Source organism: Rhamphochromis sp. 'chilingali' (genome assembly GCF_963969265.1).
Source record: "Rhamphochromis sp. 'chilingali' genome assembly, chromosome: 22".
NCBI lineage: Eukaryota > Metazoa > Chordata > Actinopteri > Cichliformes > Cichlidae > Rhamphochromis > Rhamphochromis sp. 'chilingali'.
The window spans coordinates 7,775,851-7,792,102 of NC_137950.1; the positions used below are offsets into that span (position 1 = coordinate 7,775,851).

Consider the following 16,252-nt stretch of genomic DNA (forward strand, 5'->3'; position numbering starts at 1 on the left):
TCACGGTTCAATATTTTTTCGATACAAAAAAAATGTTCATGCCTTTTTAATTTTTCATTTATTAAAATTATAAATATATATTTTAACTCAAAAGTACAGTTTTTAAATTTAACCCTAACCCTTGTGCGCGTTTTTTATTTTGACAGCGAATGCGCACCTGCGGACCACTTATGTGCAGCCCTGGTTATTTAGCTCGTCATATTGCAGCCACAGAAATTCTTTTGTCCATGAAACCATAAAGCTGCACTTTCTTTTTGCCTTATAGTCTCATTTGTCATAACTTCTCCGTTTTGTGGTAAGCTTTTCTTTGGCTGTCACTTCTTCACCCCGACCTGTCTTATTTGGCTCAGCAGAACTGAAATATAAATCCTGCTGCTTTTACACACGCACTCACATAAGCTCAGCGATTCTCTGCGTGATCAACCTCTCACATGTTTAAGCTTGCTGTGGGAGATTTCACTTGTCATGTTTGCATAGTAAGCTAACGATTAATAAGACGATGTCAGAGGAATTGGTGCACAAATTATCATCACTCACAGATCAGTGCTGTCATTGCAAAGTGAAAGCAAAAAAACAAGCGCAAATTCAAACGCGATTTCAATATGTCACATATTGACAGTGGCTCACCGATGCCAATGACATAATTACCCAGCTACATTTCTGAAAGAATGCAAAAGCATTGACATATATTTTTCCTACAATAGCCCGACGGGCAGGGCAGAGAGATTTTTGTAGCCCGACTGGAAAGATCGCTAGCTCCGGGACGTCGGGCTAGCGATTTTGCAAGCCCTGTATCTGATTGAGGAATCACTCATCTTTGGAAAAGAGAGTTTATTACAGAGAAATGTCTCTTTCCAAAATAAAAGCTATACTATCCGCTTCTTCTGGGCTATATTCTCAGCAGCATAAGGAGAATCCTGTGCTAACGGCTGTCTAAATGACTCGGCTAAAGTTAGTAGCATGCTTGTTGTTTTTGTCTTTGCACTAGGATGATGTCGGTGTAAATGTGCAGTCATATTCGTTGTGTTCCCACTAGTGCTTTCAGGTTAATCTCGTTGAAATGACCTTAACGCCACAACACGGCAAATCTCCGTTAACGAGCTACCGCCGATCGCCCCGTGCATGGGGCTAGACGGCCAACACGTTAACGAGCTAACTGCGCTAACACACTAGTTAATTAAGCATTGCATGGCACATCCAACATACTGTTTTACTTTAGTCCATGACTTGCTTACCTTCAGGGTCATACGTCACATGAAAACCAAAATAATTCCAAACGCCAGATCTGAATGAGGGTGGGGGAGGTCCATCTTGCAAGGAGAGCTTAACTTCTGTCTCGCTAGCTTGCCCTGCGCTCTTCCTCCTGACTATGCTGTCTGTGTGGAGCGCTCAGTGGATCTGCGCTCGACAGTGCAGCCTAGGCGGAGTAGTCGAACGCAGATTCACTGAGCGCTCAACACAGACAGCATCGTCGGAAGGAAAGTTGATAAAATAAATTACAAATGTTGTATTGTTCGATACATATGCGTACCGAACCGAAAGCACTGTATCGAACGGTTCAATATCGATACGAATATCGTTGCACCCCTACTGTATATATATCTGCTTTATAAGCTCAGTACTGTGCAAAAGTATTAAGCCAGTGTAAAATTTCTTTATATTTTGTAAGGAAAGTGGGAAATGAATGCAGCGATTTACTGAAACGTGCAAGCATAAATGGAAGTACAGAATATGAGGCAAAAAACGAGTTTTCACAGTTCTGTCAAGCAATAACTGGAATGACCAGATTTATTCTTCAGCACAGCTTGAATTCTTATGGTCAAGATTTCTTATAATTTCTTTATCAATCTCAAGGAATATTTGTCTGGGCATCTTAAAGGACTTGTAACAGGGTTCGTACGGGTGCTTGAAATACTTGAAAATGCTTGAATTTTAATGTTGTCTTTTCAAGGTTTGAAAAGTGCTTGAATTTTTAGATGTGGCGCTTAAAAGTGCTTGAAAGTGTAACTGTATTTCATTCACCACAAATAACTATCTGATTGAATAGTTTTCTTATCAGATAGAGAAATAATATGAGTCGCAAAATGTAAAAGAAAAATTTCCCCGCCTGGGCTGCCTTGCGTCTGTTTCAACGTGTGACCCCGCCCTTCCCTCGGACAGTCAGGGATGAGTGCGCTAACATACCTGTAGGTTGCTGTTTTAACGAGTGTTTGATGGAAAACGACAATGGCGGAGTTTGCGCTCTCCAGTCGCGTGATAGGTGAGTCCTAGTAAATAATTTTCCAGTACGTGTACCCCATATGGAAAAGATATATAGATACAAACTTTATAAGATTTATGTCTTGTGTGAAACTTGTATGAAAAGTATACAAGAGTGAAAACAGGTATAAGATCCCTTAAAAATTATATAAATGAAACTTGTATGTTTTGGATACTTACTTACATCAAGTTGCTGGAAGGAATTATTTATGTTTCAAACTCAAAAAACAACGTCTGTCCCCATGCACTCACTCAGACGGGGTGCCGTCATAAGAATTGGAGGGGAAAAGTAGCACGGGGTGGAATAACCCTCGAATTTAGAAGCTGATTTGCAGCGACTCAGTAGCAACATTGTGAAGGACAAGTCTTGAACAATAAATCAGAATCAATTTCACTGACAGAGAATGATTTTGGTAGAAATTGGTAGGACAAAAGAACTCGTCTGAATGAAGTGGAGGAGGAAAAAGAGTTACTTCAAACGTCAGACATCTTATGTATGCAGTTGTGTGCCTATGCGAATGTCTTTGCCTTTACTATAGAAACACAGATGAATAATTACACATTGAGAAAAATGCTTCAGGAAGTGATTATACTCAGCTAACTATGTGTATTATAATGTAGTCGTGGATTGTCCCAAGTATCTCCTTCAGGCTCTTTGTAATGCCTTTGTAAGGCAGTCCCTCCACATTTCTTTAGCATCTGGCTGTTTGTCTTCCTCAGGCAGTATAAAAAAGTAAAGCATGGAATGGAGAAAAAAACAAAGCAAAACTAGTTCACTAAAAGTAACTCATGTCAGCGCATCGATCAATAAATTCTTAATGAAAATTGTCCTGATTCCCACTCTCCTCTCCTGCTCCTCTGATTTTCACTTTCTCCCTCTGCGCTCTGCAGATCTCCGTCTATCTCTGGCTTCCTGGATGACTATGCCTTCATCATATGTGGTTTGCTGGACCTGTACGAGGCCACGCTACAAACAGAGTGGCTGCAGTGGGCTGAGGAGCTGCAGCTGAGGCAGGACGTGTTGTTCTGGGATGATCAGGGCGGAGGCTACTTCTGCAGTGATCCCACTGACAGCACAGTACTGCTGCAGCTGAAAGAGGGTGAGGGATGGATGCATTAGCTGCTTTTTTTTTTTTTTTTTACCATAGGAACATTTGAAGATGCTCAATGCACTTAACTTCAATAAGAACTACAATATCTTACCCCCAGCAAAGTCCCTGCTCAGGGGGGTTGGCACATTCTGGAAGTTTAGGGATGTGTGAGTGGTGACTGCTTTTTGTTAGGATAACTTACTTTTTATAAAGATAACATTTAAATCTGGCCCAAGCACAGCTTTTGATTGCTCTGTTTGAGCAAGACAAGAGAGGCTTACACAGCTGGAACGTCTGGTTTGCCATGTTTTTAGAAAGTCTTGTCAGAATAGCTGTTTCTACATCAGTGAACTAATTTGCCTAATCTCTGAGGTTCTTCAGACTGAAGTGGAATCACATATGAACAACAGTGTAAAGGAACCTTTTCTTTCTTTGAAGTTTCAGGGACAGAATAGGTACCTGGAGTGGAAATGTAGGTGCTGATAGATTGGTAGATCATCTCAGTATGGGTGTTGAGGCAAACATGATTTCTTTCTTATAAAATGAAAATAAACTACTTAGATATCTGAAATCTCTGTTATCTTACCTGTGTCTACAATATTAGTAGTGAATTTAAATACATAACTCTGGAAGACATTACCATCATGTCAGAGCATGATGGTAATGTCGCCTGTGGCAATTAGGAATCCGCAAGGAGTGTGATTTTACAGTGTCATAGAGCGGACAATTTGAGTGATTGTACTCTGAGCTATAGTGATTCATACGTCTTTTGTTTCTAAAATATGAAAGCCAACAAAAACATCACAGTTTGTATTTAGCATTTTTTGTGACTCATACTGAATAACTAACTTCTTCTGTTTAAAAACTTGCTAGTGTTTTTGAATGTTGTATTTTAACCCTCTAGAAATCTAACTGCTCTGTAAAGTTTCAACATACACTACATATAAGAGATATAATGTATCTACCTTAATGATCTCTCACACACACACACACACACACACACACACCGACCGATCTATAACCACTATATGAACCCTATAGTCAGCTCCTCTGACTTTAAGTCCTATGGATAATATACAGTTTATACAAAGAGGCAGATTAGCCATGGAGTCAAAAGTGTGTTAAATGGAAGTCTGTGGTCTTGAATAGCTTTAAGTGGGTCTTCAAGGAACAACAGTTTTGATATTAGACCTGAAGATTTGCCCAGATTAGTAACTGAAAGGAGCACGAGTGCTCGAATGCAGTGATTGTGTTGTTAGATGAGCACAGAGGTGATCAGGAAAAGTCTTTAACGTCCATTCTCCTGGGCTCACAAATGTCTGTAGAAAACTTAGGGTAATTTTGTTAAGCAGTCATGTAATGTTTTTTTTTTAAGCTTCCAGCTGCTCCTGTCAAGCAGTAGAAAAATAAGTCAAGTGATTAACAAACTGAGAAGGGTTCAAGCTTTGGATACACATGGAGTCAAATGTGACATCAGAAAATGATGCCAGTCGACTAAGCAACAGGCCGAAAGTGCTACAGGCATGTACACACATCTGCTGTAATATTGGAAGTTCTGTTGAGCTGTTAGAACATAAATAACAAACTGGTGCTGCTACTGTGGGGCATGTGGCAAGTGTGTTTAAAGATGCAGGTTGGATTGACAAACAGGTGAAAGATTAATAGCACTACTGCAGAATACCGCTGCGGCTCAGGCAAAGTGTGAGGATGTAGCTCAGAGAGATGAATAAATACTAAGTTTGAGATGTGTCTGCAGAATTGGAAATTGGCAGAAGTTGACCACACTGAGTTAAACAAACAGAGGAGGCATGAATGGATGCTGAGTTACTGGATGAGCGTAATCATTAATTGCTCATCTTTTCATGTACCGTCCATCTCTTTCTCGCCTATGTATATCTTCCACCTTATTGATCGATTTGGATCTTAACACGATGGAAGCCTCGTCTGTAATATCTCTGTCAGTCTCCCTCTATTGCTACACTTTAAATGTTAGTGAAAAGGCAAGAAGGCACAGATTGGTGGATAGACTGATGAATAGCTGGAGGATAAAAGAGGGGAGCAGAGGAGTATTGACCTCCTCCTATCTACCTTCAGCACTGTAAAAGCCTCACTCATTCAAGCTGAACCTCTTCAACTTGAAAGCACTCAAAGACTGATGCTCTGATTCTTCGGCTACTTTGATCACCAGGCCTGTCAAATATGTCTTCTTTCTGTCTCTCAGTCCATCTGCTCCTGACAGGCTGGAACAGGACGACAATCTGCAGTGGGAATCTCAAACCCACCTTCTGCTTCTGCCTGCTCTCATCTTGCTTACATCTTCATTCTTTTCCAATTATTACATGTTCTTCCTTGCTGCCCTCGTACTTACCTTTTAGCCTTGTAGGGTTTGTTTCTTTTCCTTCCTCAGTATGGGCCTTTTCATGTTGATTACAAATATAAGCACAATTGGGCCGCAAATAGTTTTCCTTACAAACAGTACTAGAGTGTTGTTTTGTTTCAGGCTATTCGATAAATAAAAATCTGTTTTCTGCTTGAGGAAATGAAACCCAACCCAGAAACAATCCTACTGATTTCCCAGTGACTGAAGTCTTGTCTTTGACCTGGTCCTGTGCCTCAGCTTTACAATGATTTTGAACCTGGTAAATGACAAAACAGGTGGCATTGCATTAGACTAGCATCAGCATGGTGCAGGAAACCTTTGAGGACAATATTTTCAGCAATATCTAACATAATATAAGTGATTGATGGAGCTGTGATGAGATGTGGGACATTTGGGCCAGGCCCCTAGTGGACAAGCTGTGTAAGGCCAGTATTTATGTGTTTGTTCGTTATTTATCACAAATGCACTGAAAATATCTGATCTAATCTAAAATTGGCATATAACTGTAGAGAATAAATTGAATGATTAAAAAGGTTAGAAATAGATTGAACAAGGTACACGAATGGCCACTAAAAATGAAAAATGTTGTCTAACCTTGTTTTCCACTAAGAACTTAAACCTTTCCTGCAGTGGAAAGTTTGGAGTTTTGTAGAAATAATTCCTTTAGATGCCTAAAGTTTTGCTAATTAAAATCTTCTTATGTAAAAGGTAGTGATGAAACAGTGTATTACTATAGAAGTAGAAGAAGTAGCACTGTGCAGACAGACTGACAGCCTGCTGTTTCAGAGATTCAATCCTGAATTGGGTGAATTTTTCCAACTTTTCCAGCTGGATAGTCACGTTCGGGGCACAGTCACTTTGACTGATAGGTGTCCCAAGACAGACAGTTATAGTGTCTACTGACACCCCCCCCCCCCCCCCCCTTAGTGTGTGTGCTGTTGGAGAATTTTTAAATGAATTATGTAACTACTATTATGGGTTGCTGGCCATCCCAGAAGTTTGTGCTTAGTTTTGGTGATTAAAATATTAGTGCCTTCTTAGCTGTTACTTAGAGTGCGGGAAAATATTATTTGGTCACTTGCTGAATTTGTAAGTTTGCTCATTTACTAAGAAATGAACAGTCTCTATTTTTTATGATGGTTTCATTTTAATTAAGTGAGACGGAATATTAACCAAAAGTTCAGAAAAAACACATTACATAAAAGTTATAAATAGATTTGCGTCTCATTAAGTGAAAGTGAAGTACTTGATTCCCTACAGCCCAGCCAGAATTCTGGTTCCCACTGATTGGTTGTGTGCCACGTTACAAACAATCAGTCAATTACAGATACTCCTGATCTCAATGTGTTATGTGTGTAAAGCACACCTGTCCACAGAATTAGTTTCTTCCATTCCAGTCTGTCCGCCATGGTCGGCAAGACCAAATCTTAACTTTCCCATTGAACAGCTAAATAATTCAGAGAAGGCTTGGAATAAGTGCTGCGGTCAGATGAAACTCACTCACATCAACCTAACCTGCCATGTTTGGAAGAACAGATATGTTCTTTGGGTCACACTCAACATATCTGTTCTTCCAAACAAGGCTAGCCAGTCTCCAGACCTCAGTCCTGTAAACGTCTGTGGAAGGAGCTCAAGCTTCAGGTAGCTAAGCAGGTAGCTAATCTGTTAGCCAAGAAAGCTAAAAGATTTAAAGAGTTTCTGTAAAGAGACTCGCTGCGCCGTTAAATATAAACAAATGTCCAAGAAACCCATCCGCATATATACATATTCTGTACAGTGTCTGAAAATATAATGGTCTATACCAGGGGTCTGCAACCTTTAACACCCAAAGAGCCACTTGGACCCGGTTTCCACGCAAAAGAAACACTGGGAGCCGCAAATACTTTTTGACATCTAAAATGAAGATAACACTGCATATATTATTTTGTTTTGTTTTTTACCTTTATGCTTCAACTAAGGTGTGTTGCTTATGAAATCCATGAAGTGCTACAGAGAAAATTACATTTTATTTATGTAATTAACACATTTTGAACTCTTAAAGAAATATAACAAAAGGAAAGACACCCAGCTGAACTAAAATGATCCAGCAAACAAAAACTGTTGTGAGGCCCCCTTATATCGCCTTTGGGCTTTTGGAGCCTTGACCTGACTTTGAAAAAACAATTGGAAAAAAAGCACTATGCTGCTAAAAGATGAAAAATAGATATTTGCAAAATTCTGCCTAAATATGTATTTTACCAGGTTGATGTGTGTGGCGGGGCATCGTCTGCAATGCCGCTGCAGGGGAGGCGGACGCACCTGAGCGGCACCCGCAATCTCGCCTCGCCGCCTTAACGTCTGTGCTCTCGGCTGTTGTGTTGGTGTGTGTAGGGCTGTGAGCTGAAAAGCTACAGCCGGCTGTATGCGTACAGCAACCGTGTGTGAAAAGTGGTCAATAAAGAGATGCTGAAAAGCACGTTCATGGAAACATCGTCGGGTCTGCGTGGTATGTTTACAATGGGACTTCCGCTCCTGAACCTCCGCGCACAGCGTCTGAAAATCGGGGCTTTATTAAGTCACTTTCATCTTTACGCAGGACTGTAAGCTGTCATCTGTGAGGCGTGAGCGGTGTTTGTTTTTAACATAGTTCACGGTGGAGAACAGCTGCTGACATAATGTGGATCTGAAGATCCATAATTGGCCTACCTGGGGTTGAAAGTCTCGATAAATGCACGGCGCTTCGGCGGGTATACCGGCTTCCGCGAGTGTGACGCTTATTTTGAGCGATGAAAAAATAATAAAATATAATTTTATTTTATATTTCAATATCACAATAATCTTCCAATTTAGAACTACAAGTTAAAAAAATAACTAATCACAAATAAAACACACTTCAGCTAAATACTTCTAATTTATTTTCCCAGACCACGCGGAGCCGCAGTACAAGGACTAAAGAGCCGCATGCGGCTCTGGAGCCGCAGGTTGCCGATCCCTGGTCTATACTTTTTGCTTAGCTCGTAAAAAACAAAAAAACTTTTCCTCAAGAACTTCTTTAATGTTGCAAATCTGTAGAAAAAGGAGATATTTTTTTTGGTACCAAAGGACTGGGAATATAAAAATAAATGGTCCTGGCCTGGATGTGCACTCCAGCCTTTCTTCAGTTGCCAATCCACTTCTGTAACTGATGGCTGCTGGCATGTCAGAGAAACTGACACTTTGTCTACGTGCTGACATGCACCTTTGATCTGTAGATTCCAATTTGGATGTAGTTGCCTATTTGTTTTTGCTCCCAAGCTGCTCTGTCTGACAGGGACCATCTATTTCAACAGCTTCCTACTCCCACTTGTATTTTTATTCATAACTCTTTTGTCATCTCGACTCAGTTAATTTTTTTTCTCCTTACTAATACAGTCAGTAGGCTCGTCTTTCTCCCTTCCAAATGGATCTCACGTTACATCTTTTCTTTTCCTCCATGACAGGATTCATCATTTTTCAGTTGGAAATGCAGATCTTTTGGTGATTGTTATTTTTATTATGAAATGTGGGACAGATCAGAGATGATGGCAGCCTGAGCTTGTGTGTTTTGGAGCGCTTGTCCCTGCGCGCCGTCACACCTGCATCTGTGTGTGTTTATCGAAGCTGACACGTGAGAGCTCTCTCATCTGAGAGGATTGACGGAGCCATTATGGTGGCGGCGCTGTGTGGGGTTGAAGCCCATTAGTGACGCTACACCCGCTGCAGTGTGGACGCCGGTCCCAGCAGCGTGGCCTGTCACCGCAAGACGGATTACCCCACTATGCTGCCACTCTACATCCCCTCGCCTCAGCCTCCCTTGTGTGTATTTGTTTTTGAAGACTAAGGTTGCAATTATGCACAATATCCGTCTTTGTTTTGTAGTTGAAAATCAGTTGTTTGTGAAAACACTTTTTGTCTCTCGTGGTCACAGTGCATTGTCAGATGTATTCCCATTTAAAAAGACAGAAAAATACAGGATACATCAACTTGAGACTGCTTCAGCTGTTTTTGTAGACTTTAAAAAACTGATAAAAGTCTTAAGTAGTGCTTTACTGCAGTGAGTGTGTGTTTCTGTGCTGACAGCAAGTTTTCTATGTGTGTGTCTGTTTGGAAGCAGTACTGTCACGCCTTCATCTGCCCTCCTTCCATGGGGATCCTTAAGAGATGAGATGTGAAATGTTGAAAGCAAACAGACTCTCAGGTTAAACCTCTGTGTGTGTTTACAGTGTGTGTGTGTGTGTGTGTGTGTGTGCTGAAACTTCCTTGCTGTGGAGTCCAGAAACATGCAAATCAAAGTATTTCTGCATTTCAGTCACGCATGGATGATGGTAATTCGTGCTCATTATAAAACATATTGAATATGCAGTGTACAGGACAGCTGTGTGGCTGTGTAGGGCCATTTTGCTGTAAATACTTAGAAGTCAGAACTCTACAACTCTACATTTCCAGGTTTTGCTCAAAATGTGCAGTTTAACTTAAAGAGTAAATTGTGTTGGACAATAAAAAGCACACTCACACACATTCAGAAACACAGAACTCAGGCCTGAGAAGCAATCATGTAGCAAGGGCAGAGGTTATGGGAACATCACCTTCCAGGTTCTCATTAGACACTGATATGAATGATAAGGACCAGTCACTGAACAGAGCCATTCATAGGGTTATCTGTTGTGTCCATCACATCACACAGAAAGGCATTGCATCCACATTTGGATTACAAGCATGGCATCATTCTGGATTTAAAAGCGAAACTTTTAATGTTTGTTCATGTTTAGACAAATCACATTAGTTAAAAATAACGTACAACGCATTGCTATGCCATAGAGTTTATAAAACACTGAGCATAATCTGAGTCTGAAAAATTAAGCATGAAATTTCCTAAACCTGCATTCATTTTTTATTATTTTTTTAAAATGATTTTTTTCATTAAAAATAAAATTGAAAAATAAAAAAGAAGCTTTTGTTGATTGATGTTGGCATTTTAAACAAACAAACAAAAAAAAGAGGACAATTTGCTGAACTTAGTGGGCAATACCTGTGTTTCCACAACTGAATGTTCAAACATTCAGTTTCAGTCGGTCACCGACAGCAAAAGACTTCAATGCAGTCACTGGGCAAAAATTGAAGCCAACTTTAGTGAAGAATATCTAAAAGACAAAATAATGCTTAAGTTGATTATTGTTTTTTGTGCACCTTCCCAGGACCTTGTTTCAGATAACAATAAATGAGTTGTGTTGTGAGTGAGTCTGTTTTGTATCAAGTCCTAATCCCCGTCTTATGGCTCAGTCACACTAGAGTAAAAATAGGATGGCAACATCTCTGTAACTAGGAATAATCACTGGTCGCCTGGTAATTGCATTGAAGTTTTTTGCTATCGGTGAACAATTTGCAAGTAGTTGCTGTGAGTATTTTTATTGCACGTTGCCTGGTGAAAAGCAGCCTGTCTCCAAACAACTGAAGTGTATCTTCAGAGGAGTCGTTCAAAGCCAGTGAGTTTGCAAATTCTTTGCACAATTGTGCAATAAATATGCTCATGCTGAAATCTCTGACCACGGTTTTAGTGTGACTATAACTTTATACTCGGTTTCATTTAAATAACTCCTCTGTTTTCTTGATTCAGAGTATATTCAAGGTCTTAGACTGTAACTGTTGAGCATCTTTTGTTTGTCTTTGCGTCTCAGATCAGGATGGAGCTGAGCCCAGTGCTAACTCAGTCTCAGCATTCAACCTCCTTCGTCTGTCCCACTACACTGGAAGACAGGAGTGGCTCCAGAAGTCCCAGCAGCTACTGACGGCATTCTCTGACCGTCTGACCACTGTTCCCATAGCGTTGCCTGAAATGGTGCGAGCTCTTATGGCCCAGCACTACACACTTAAACAGGTGAGTTTGAAACTAACACACATGATCATGAAGGGGAACAAGTTCAGGCACCAGAAGGATTTATGTTGTCCTGTGAGTTCACCGGTTATTAAAGTCTTTTGAGTTTTGCATGTAGGAATCAGGGCTACTGGTGGGTTTTAGTTACTATGACAACCAGATAATACTTTACAATTGGTATTGGTAGGATAGTCAAAGTAGTCTTGATTTAATATTACCATTTAAAGTGCCACTGTTGATTGGTGTTAGCCAAAGACAGTTGTCCTAAAAGCCAGGTTGGCTTGGAGAGCAGGTGTTTGCCAGGCTGCCAGCCCAAATTGATTTTTGCATCCACCCACTAAAGGCAAAGGTTTCTGCTTGAATGATGTATTGTGCAAACACAGTTTGTCATGCAATTTGCATTTAGCGGTAAACAAAAACTGAAGAAAATGATGTGGCATAGCAGAAACAAAAGCTGAACAAGAAGCTGGTGAAACAGATTTAACTGATTCTCTTGTATACTCAGTAACCATGCAGTAAAGTGAACGTGAATCAGTATGAAACTATTCCACTACATCTCTCCACAGCACTGCAAATAAAGTTTTATTGATTGATGATGTTTGCATATTTGGGTAATAAAGTTCTCTCTTTAGTTGGTCAAACTACAGATGCCATGAAGCAACCAGAGCCTAAAGTCATGTCTGTTTGTTGACTTTTTTTATAATAACAAATATTGCAAAAAGTGAAAGACAGAGATAACGTATACTATTCCTTCCGATTGCAAATCACAGCAAGCAGCCCTACTGTACTGTACTTTACTGTATTGTGTTTCAGCCATTCCTAAACTTCCACGGCACAGTTTGAAATGGGACACACAAAACTTTTAGTCACTCTGATCGTCTCACAAATGAAAAATGAAACGTTTCCTGTGCGTGTTTTGTCATTCATTTGTTTTAATCTTAGTTTTTCTTTCCAAATTAAGTTTCCTGGTTACTATGAAATGTGAGATGAGTTCAAGATCAGGAAATGGTCTGAAAACCTGAATAATAATAATAATAATAATAATAATAATAATAATAAAAAATAAGTTATTTTGAAACCCCTTAAACCCTCAGAAGTTCTTTAGAATCCCAAAACTTTTAAAATAAAAATGTGTTGATTTTGAAACCAATCCTAAAGGATTTTATCCTGTAGGGTTAAATAATAAGTGCATCTAATTTTATAAAGTTATCAAACAGGATTAAGTTGTATAAAAGTCTAAAAGGTGTGACTTTTAAAACGATGCTTTTCTGTGCACTTGAAATGTAATTTGTTTGTAAGAATCAAATATATTTTTTTAGGTATTTATTGTAAATTATGCTGCGCGGCCCACCTGGATCAGTTTGTGACCCACATTTACGTTATCACTGTTAAACATCTTTTACTGAACAAAAAAAAAAAAAGTTACGATTTTTGTTCCCTGAAATCAAAACGATTTTTCATTTAATGAAAAAAGATAGCAGGGAGCTTTTTAGTTCAGTCAAGTCCATTTTGTTTTTATATCACATTTGTGTCTGCTTTTAAAGTAATAAGTAACATTGTGTTCAGAAGTTGTTTTTGTATTGTAAATCAGTTTTTGATTGATCTCAGCTCCTGGCAACTAATTTCTTAGTCGACTAAATGAGGGGCTGCACAGGAGCGTGTGGTGTAGGGCTGCAACTATTCCTCAGCATAATCGACGACATCGCCTGCGCAGAAATTTATTGTCGACGCATCAGACGCTAGTACCACGTAAATGTGTTTTTGTAACTGACCGCAAAACAAGGAGGACGGAAGAAAATGGAAATGAGAGATTAAGATAAACATTAAATGTAGATTGTGCAAAGTGGAGCTTTCCTCCCACAACAGCACTACCGCAGTGCGTGATTATTTAAAGCGCCCGCACCCTGGAGCTGTGACGCCAGGTCTGAATGGGTCCGTTTTAGAAAGTTAAAGAAAAAGGCAAATTAGATCACTACATGAATAATCTTTAGTTACAGCCCTGCTGTGGTGGGTGAAACCTTTCTCCCTCCTTTGTCCGATCAGACTATCAAACCAGCTTGACTAGCAGTGACTTAAATAAAGGATCAAGCCTAGATTTACAGATTTATGGGGGTTTCTACAGCGATCTTGGGGCTGCAGCTCCATCTGGTGGCTCATGGATGCATAACCTTTACGACACAATAAATTGCTGGCATCGATTGAAATGTTAACAATTAGATTAAATGAGCAGAATGTCTGGTACCAACCAGCAGCGACAGTTAGTCATCTAGTCAAGTAGTCACGCACATCCTTAAGCTGAGGAAGTGTTCTAAATCAAATGAAGGATGAAAAATCTTTCACTTTATATATAATGAAACTGGAATGTATGAAAGTTTTGCAGTAATTAAAAAAATAAGAATTTTTTTTAAACAATGTTGTATTTCTTTAGCTTCATTGGTAAACCTCGATCCCAGTAATAATCATGAGTTAGACTGTGAACAAAGTGGCTGTGTGTGTAATTTACTGACTAATGAAAGTGGAGTTAGAGCCAAGTAGCCTTCAATATCCTCACCATTCACAATATTTATGTCCTGTGCTGTTTCTCCTCCCGCTGCTACTTTTTCATTATTAACTTGGAAGCTCAGCGCCCATCATATAAACCCTGTTTGGATAAACATTTGTTTACAAGAGTCCTCCTTAAGCAAGCAGCTAATTTGTTGATACATATTTTTCACCCCATTTCATGGCCCGTAGGTCATCTGAGGACAGCACCTCTCTAAGCTCCCTGCACATCTAATCCCTGGACACACAGACTCTTAATCATTTTCCCCTGTTTTTAAACAGGACTTGTGCATTTAAAGGATTATTTCAGCTGTTCAGTTATGTAACTGCTTTGAAATATTAACACCCTCAGTTTAGCCTGAAACCACCAAAACTAGCAGGCACAGCAGGAGTTAGCCCAAAGTTTCTGTAACACTCAAAGAAAATTTTAAGTTTGAAAGCGTGTGAGAGAAGGGAATAACAGGAGCCTAAAACAGGATTAGTTAGGGGTTTGTCTGTCATAGATGACAGGGTGACAGGTCAGGGTAACAGCGCGAGGGTAACAAACTGAGAAGTAAAGCAGGGGAAGGCAATCCCAGAGAAAACACCTGCCTCCCTTGTTAGTGCTACAAATACAGTACTGACCTATATCACTTCCTCTCCATCTCCTCGTCCCACGTGTCACCTTTCCCCCCCATTGCTTTGGTCTTATTATACTTCTTTCCTCTTTCTTCCTTCTTCTTTCATCCACATAATCTTTTTTTCCTCACCCTCCCTCTTCTATTTTTTTTTATTTATCTTTTTTAGATTGTGATCTGTGGCCAGAGGGATGCTCCAGATACCACAAGTCTCCTAGCAGCAGTCAAGTCCCTCTTCCTCCCGTATAAGGTAAGCTTTCAACATCATGTTTGATTGAAAGTGATGCATCATTTCGACAAACTGAGAAAAATATATCACCAATCGCTAAAGCAAAGATCAGCTTTCAGCTTTGTAGACGCATGCTGATTTACTCCAGCGTCAGTGTCTTTAAGGAGGCAGCAGATTTGCACTAACCTTCTAAACGTGCACACACACTGACACACAGAAGCAGAGTGAGCCCAACGTAGAACAGCGCCTGTGGCGTTGGCTGATTTAAGTGTGGTTTTTTAAAGGTCAGCCTGAGCTTCTCTCTTTTCCACTCCTCAGTGTAATAACTTCCCAGCTATCTCTTTGGGGGCATTAGTTGACCTTAAAGCCCGTTGCTGACATTGAAAGGCTCAGTAGGTCTAAATCTTAACTCTGCAGTCGGTGAAGGCCTTACTTGTCTTCCTGCTAGCCCTGATGGAGGCTGGTAGTTAAGAACTGGACAGCTGTCAGTCTGAGTCAGTCTTAAATTCACTGTGGCTAGCCAACATTTTTCAGTGCTTTCAGACAAAAAATGTTTCTCTGTGTTTCACACTAAATATAATAAATGTTAAAAAAACAACAACAGCATAAATTGTATATAATGGCAGGTTACCCGTGGTGAAAATCCAGTGTGGGAGTGCCTTTAACCTGCTTTCTTTGTAAACTGAACATGTTAGAGTAAAACCTAAAAGATTGTCAAACAAGCACCAGAGGTTTCCAATTTGTGAGCGTTAAAAAAATGTCTTTTTTAGAAAATTTTGACACAAAAGGAAACAAAGCTAGAAGATGAGCCAGTAACAGAATGTAGATAAAAGAGACCTTTTACTTACTGTAACTTGTTTATCAAAAAAATACATAAAAAATCTCAGGTGAAAATACTAGTTTCTAGTATTCTGTGTCATTCTGTGGGGGGGGTGGGTGTAATGAAATTGAAAATTTCATGTGACTATTTGCCTTTACGTCTGATGTGGTCAGATCTGAGTTGACTTAAAAAGGCCATGCTTTCACACATGCCTGTGATTTGGTGCCAGCCTCTATCTCAGAACATCTTGACAGCATGGAAGAAAAATTTCTGCGTGGCTTTGACTTTGAGAGGGTGAGGTCGGAGACAGTCACTGTCTGTTATGGATGTTAAGGTCCAGAGTGCATCCACAGGAAAGCTCCTTGGTGTTGTAGCTTTCTGCTGCTTTTGTCACTTTGTGGGTTGAATCAGCGGTCTCCAACCTTTTTTGCACCACGGACCGGTTT

The 16,252-nt window shown here is 39.9% G+C and overlaps 1 protein-coding gene across 1 annotated transcript in view; it reads left to right on the top strand.

Moving 5' to 3' along the window:
* spata20 (spermatogenesis associated 20) overlaps positions 1-16,252 on the top strand; it is a 57,283-nt gene that overhangs the window by 17,452 nt on the left and 23,579 nt on the right. Inside the window, exons 13-15 of the mRNA XM_080873896.1 lie at positions 3,151-3,359; positions 11,403-11,602; positions 14,927-15,007. Coding sequence (XP_080730022.1) covers positions 3,151-3,359; positions 11,403-11,602; positions 14,927-15,007 — 490 coding nt within the window. The remainder of the gene's footprint in view (positions 1-3,150; positions 3,360-11,402; positions 11,603-14,926; positions 15,008-16,252) is intronic.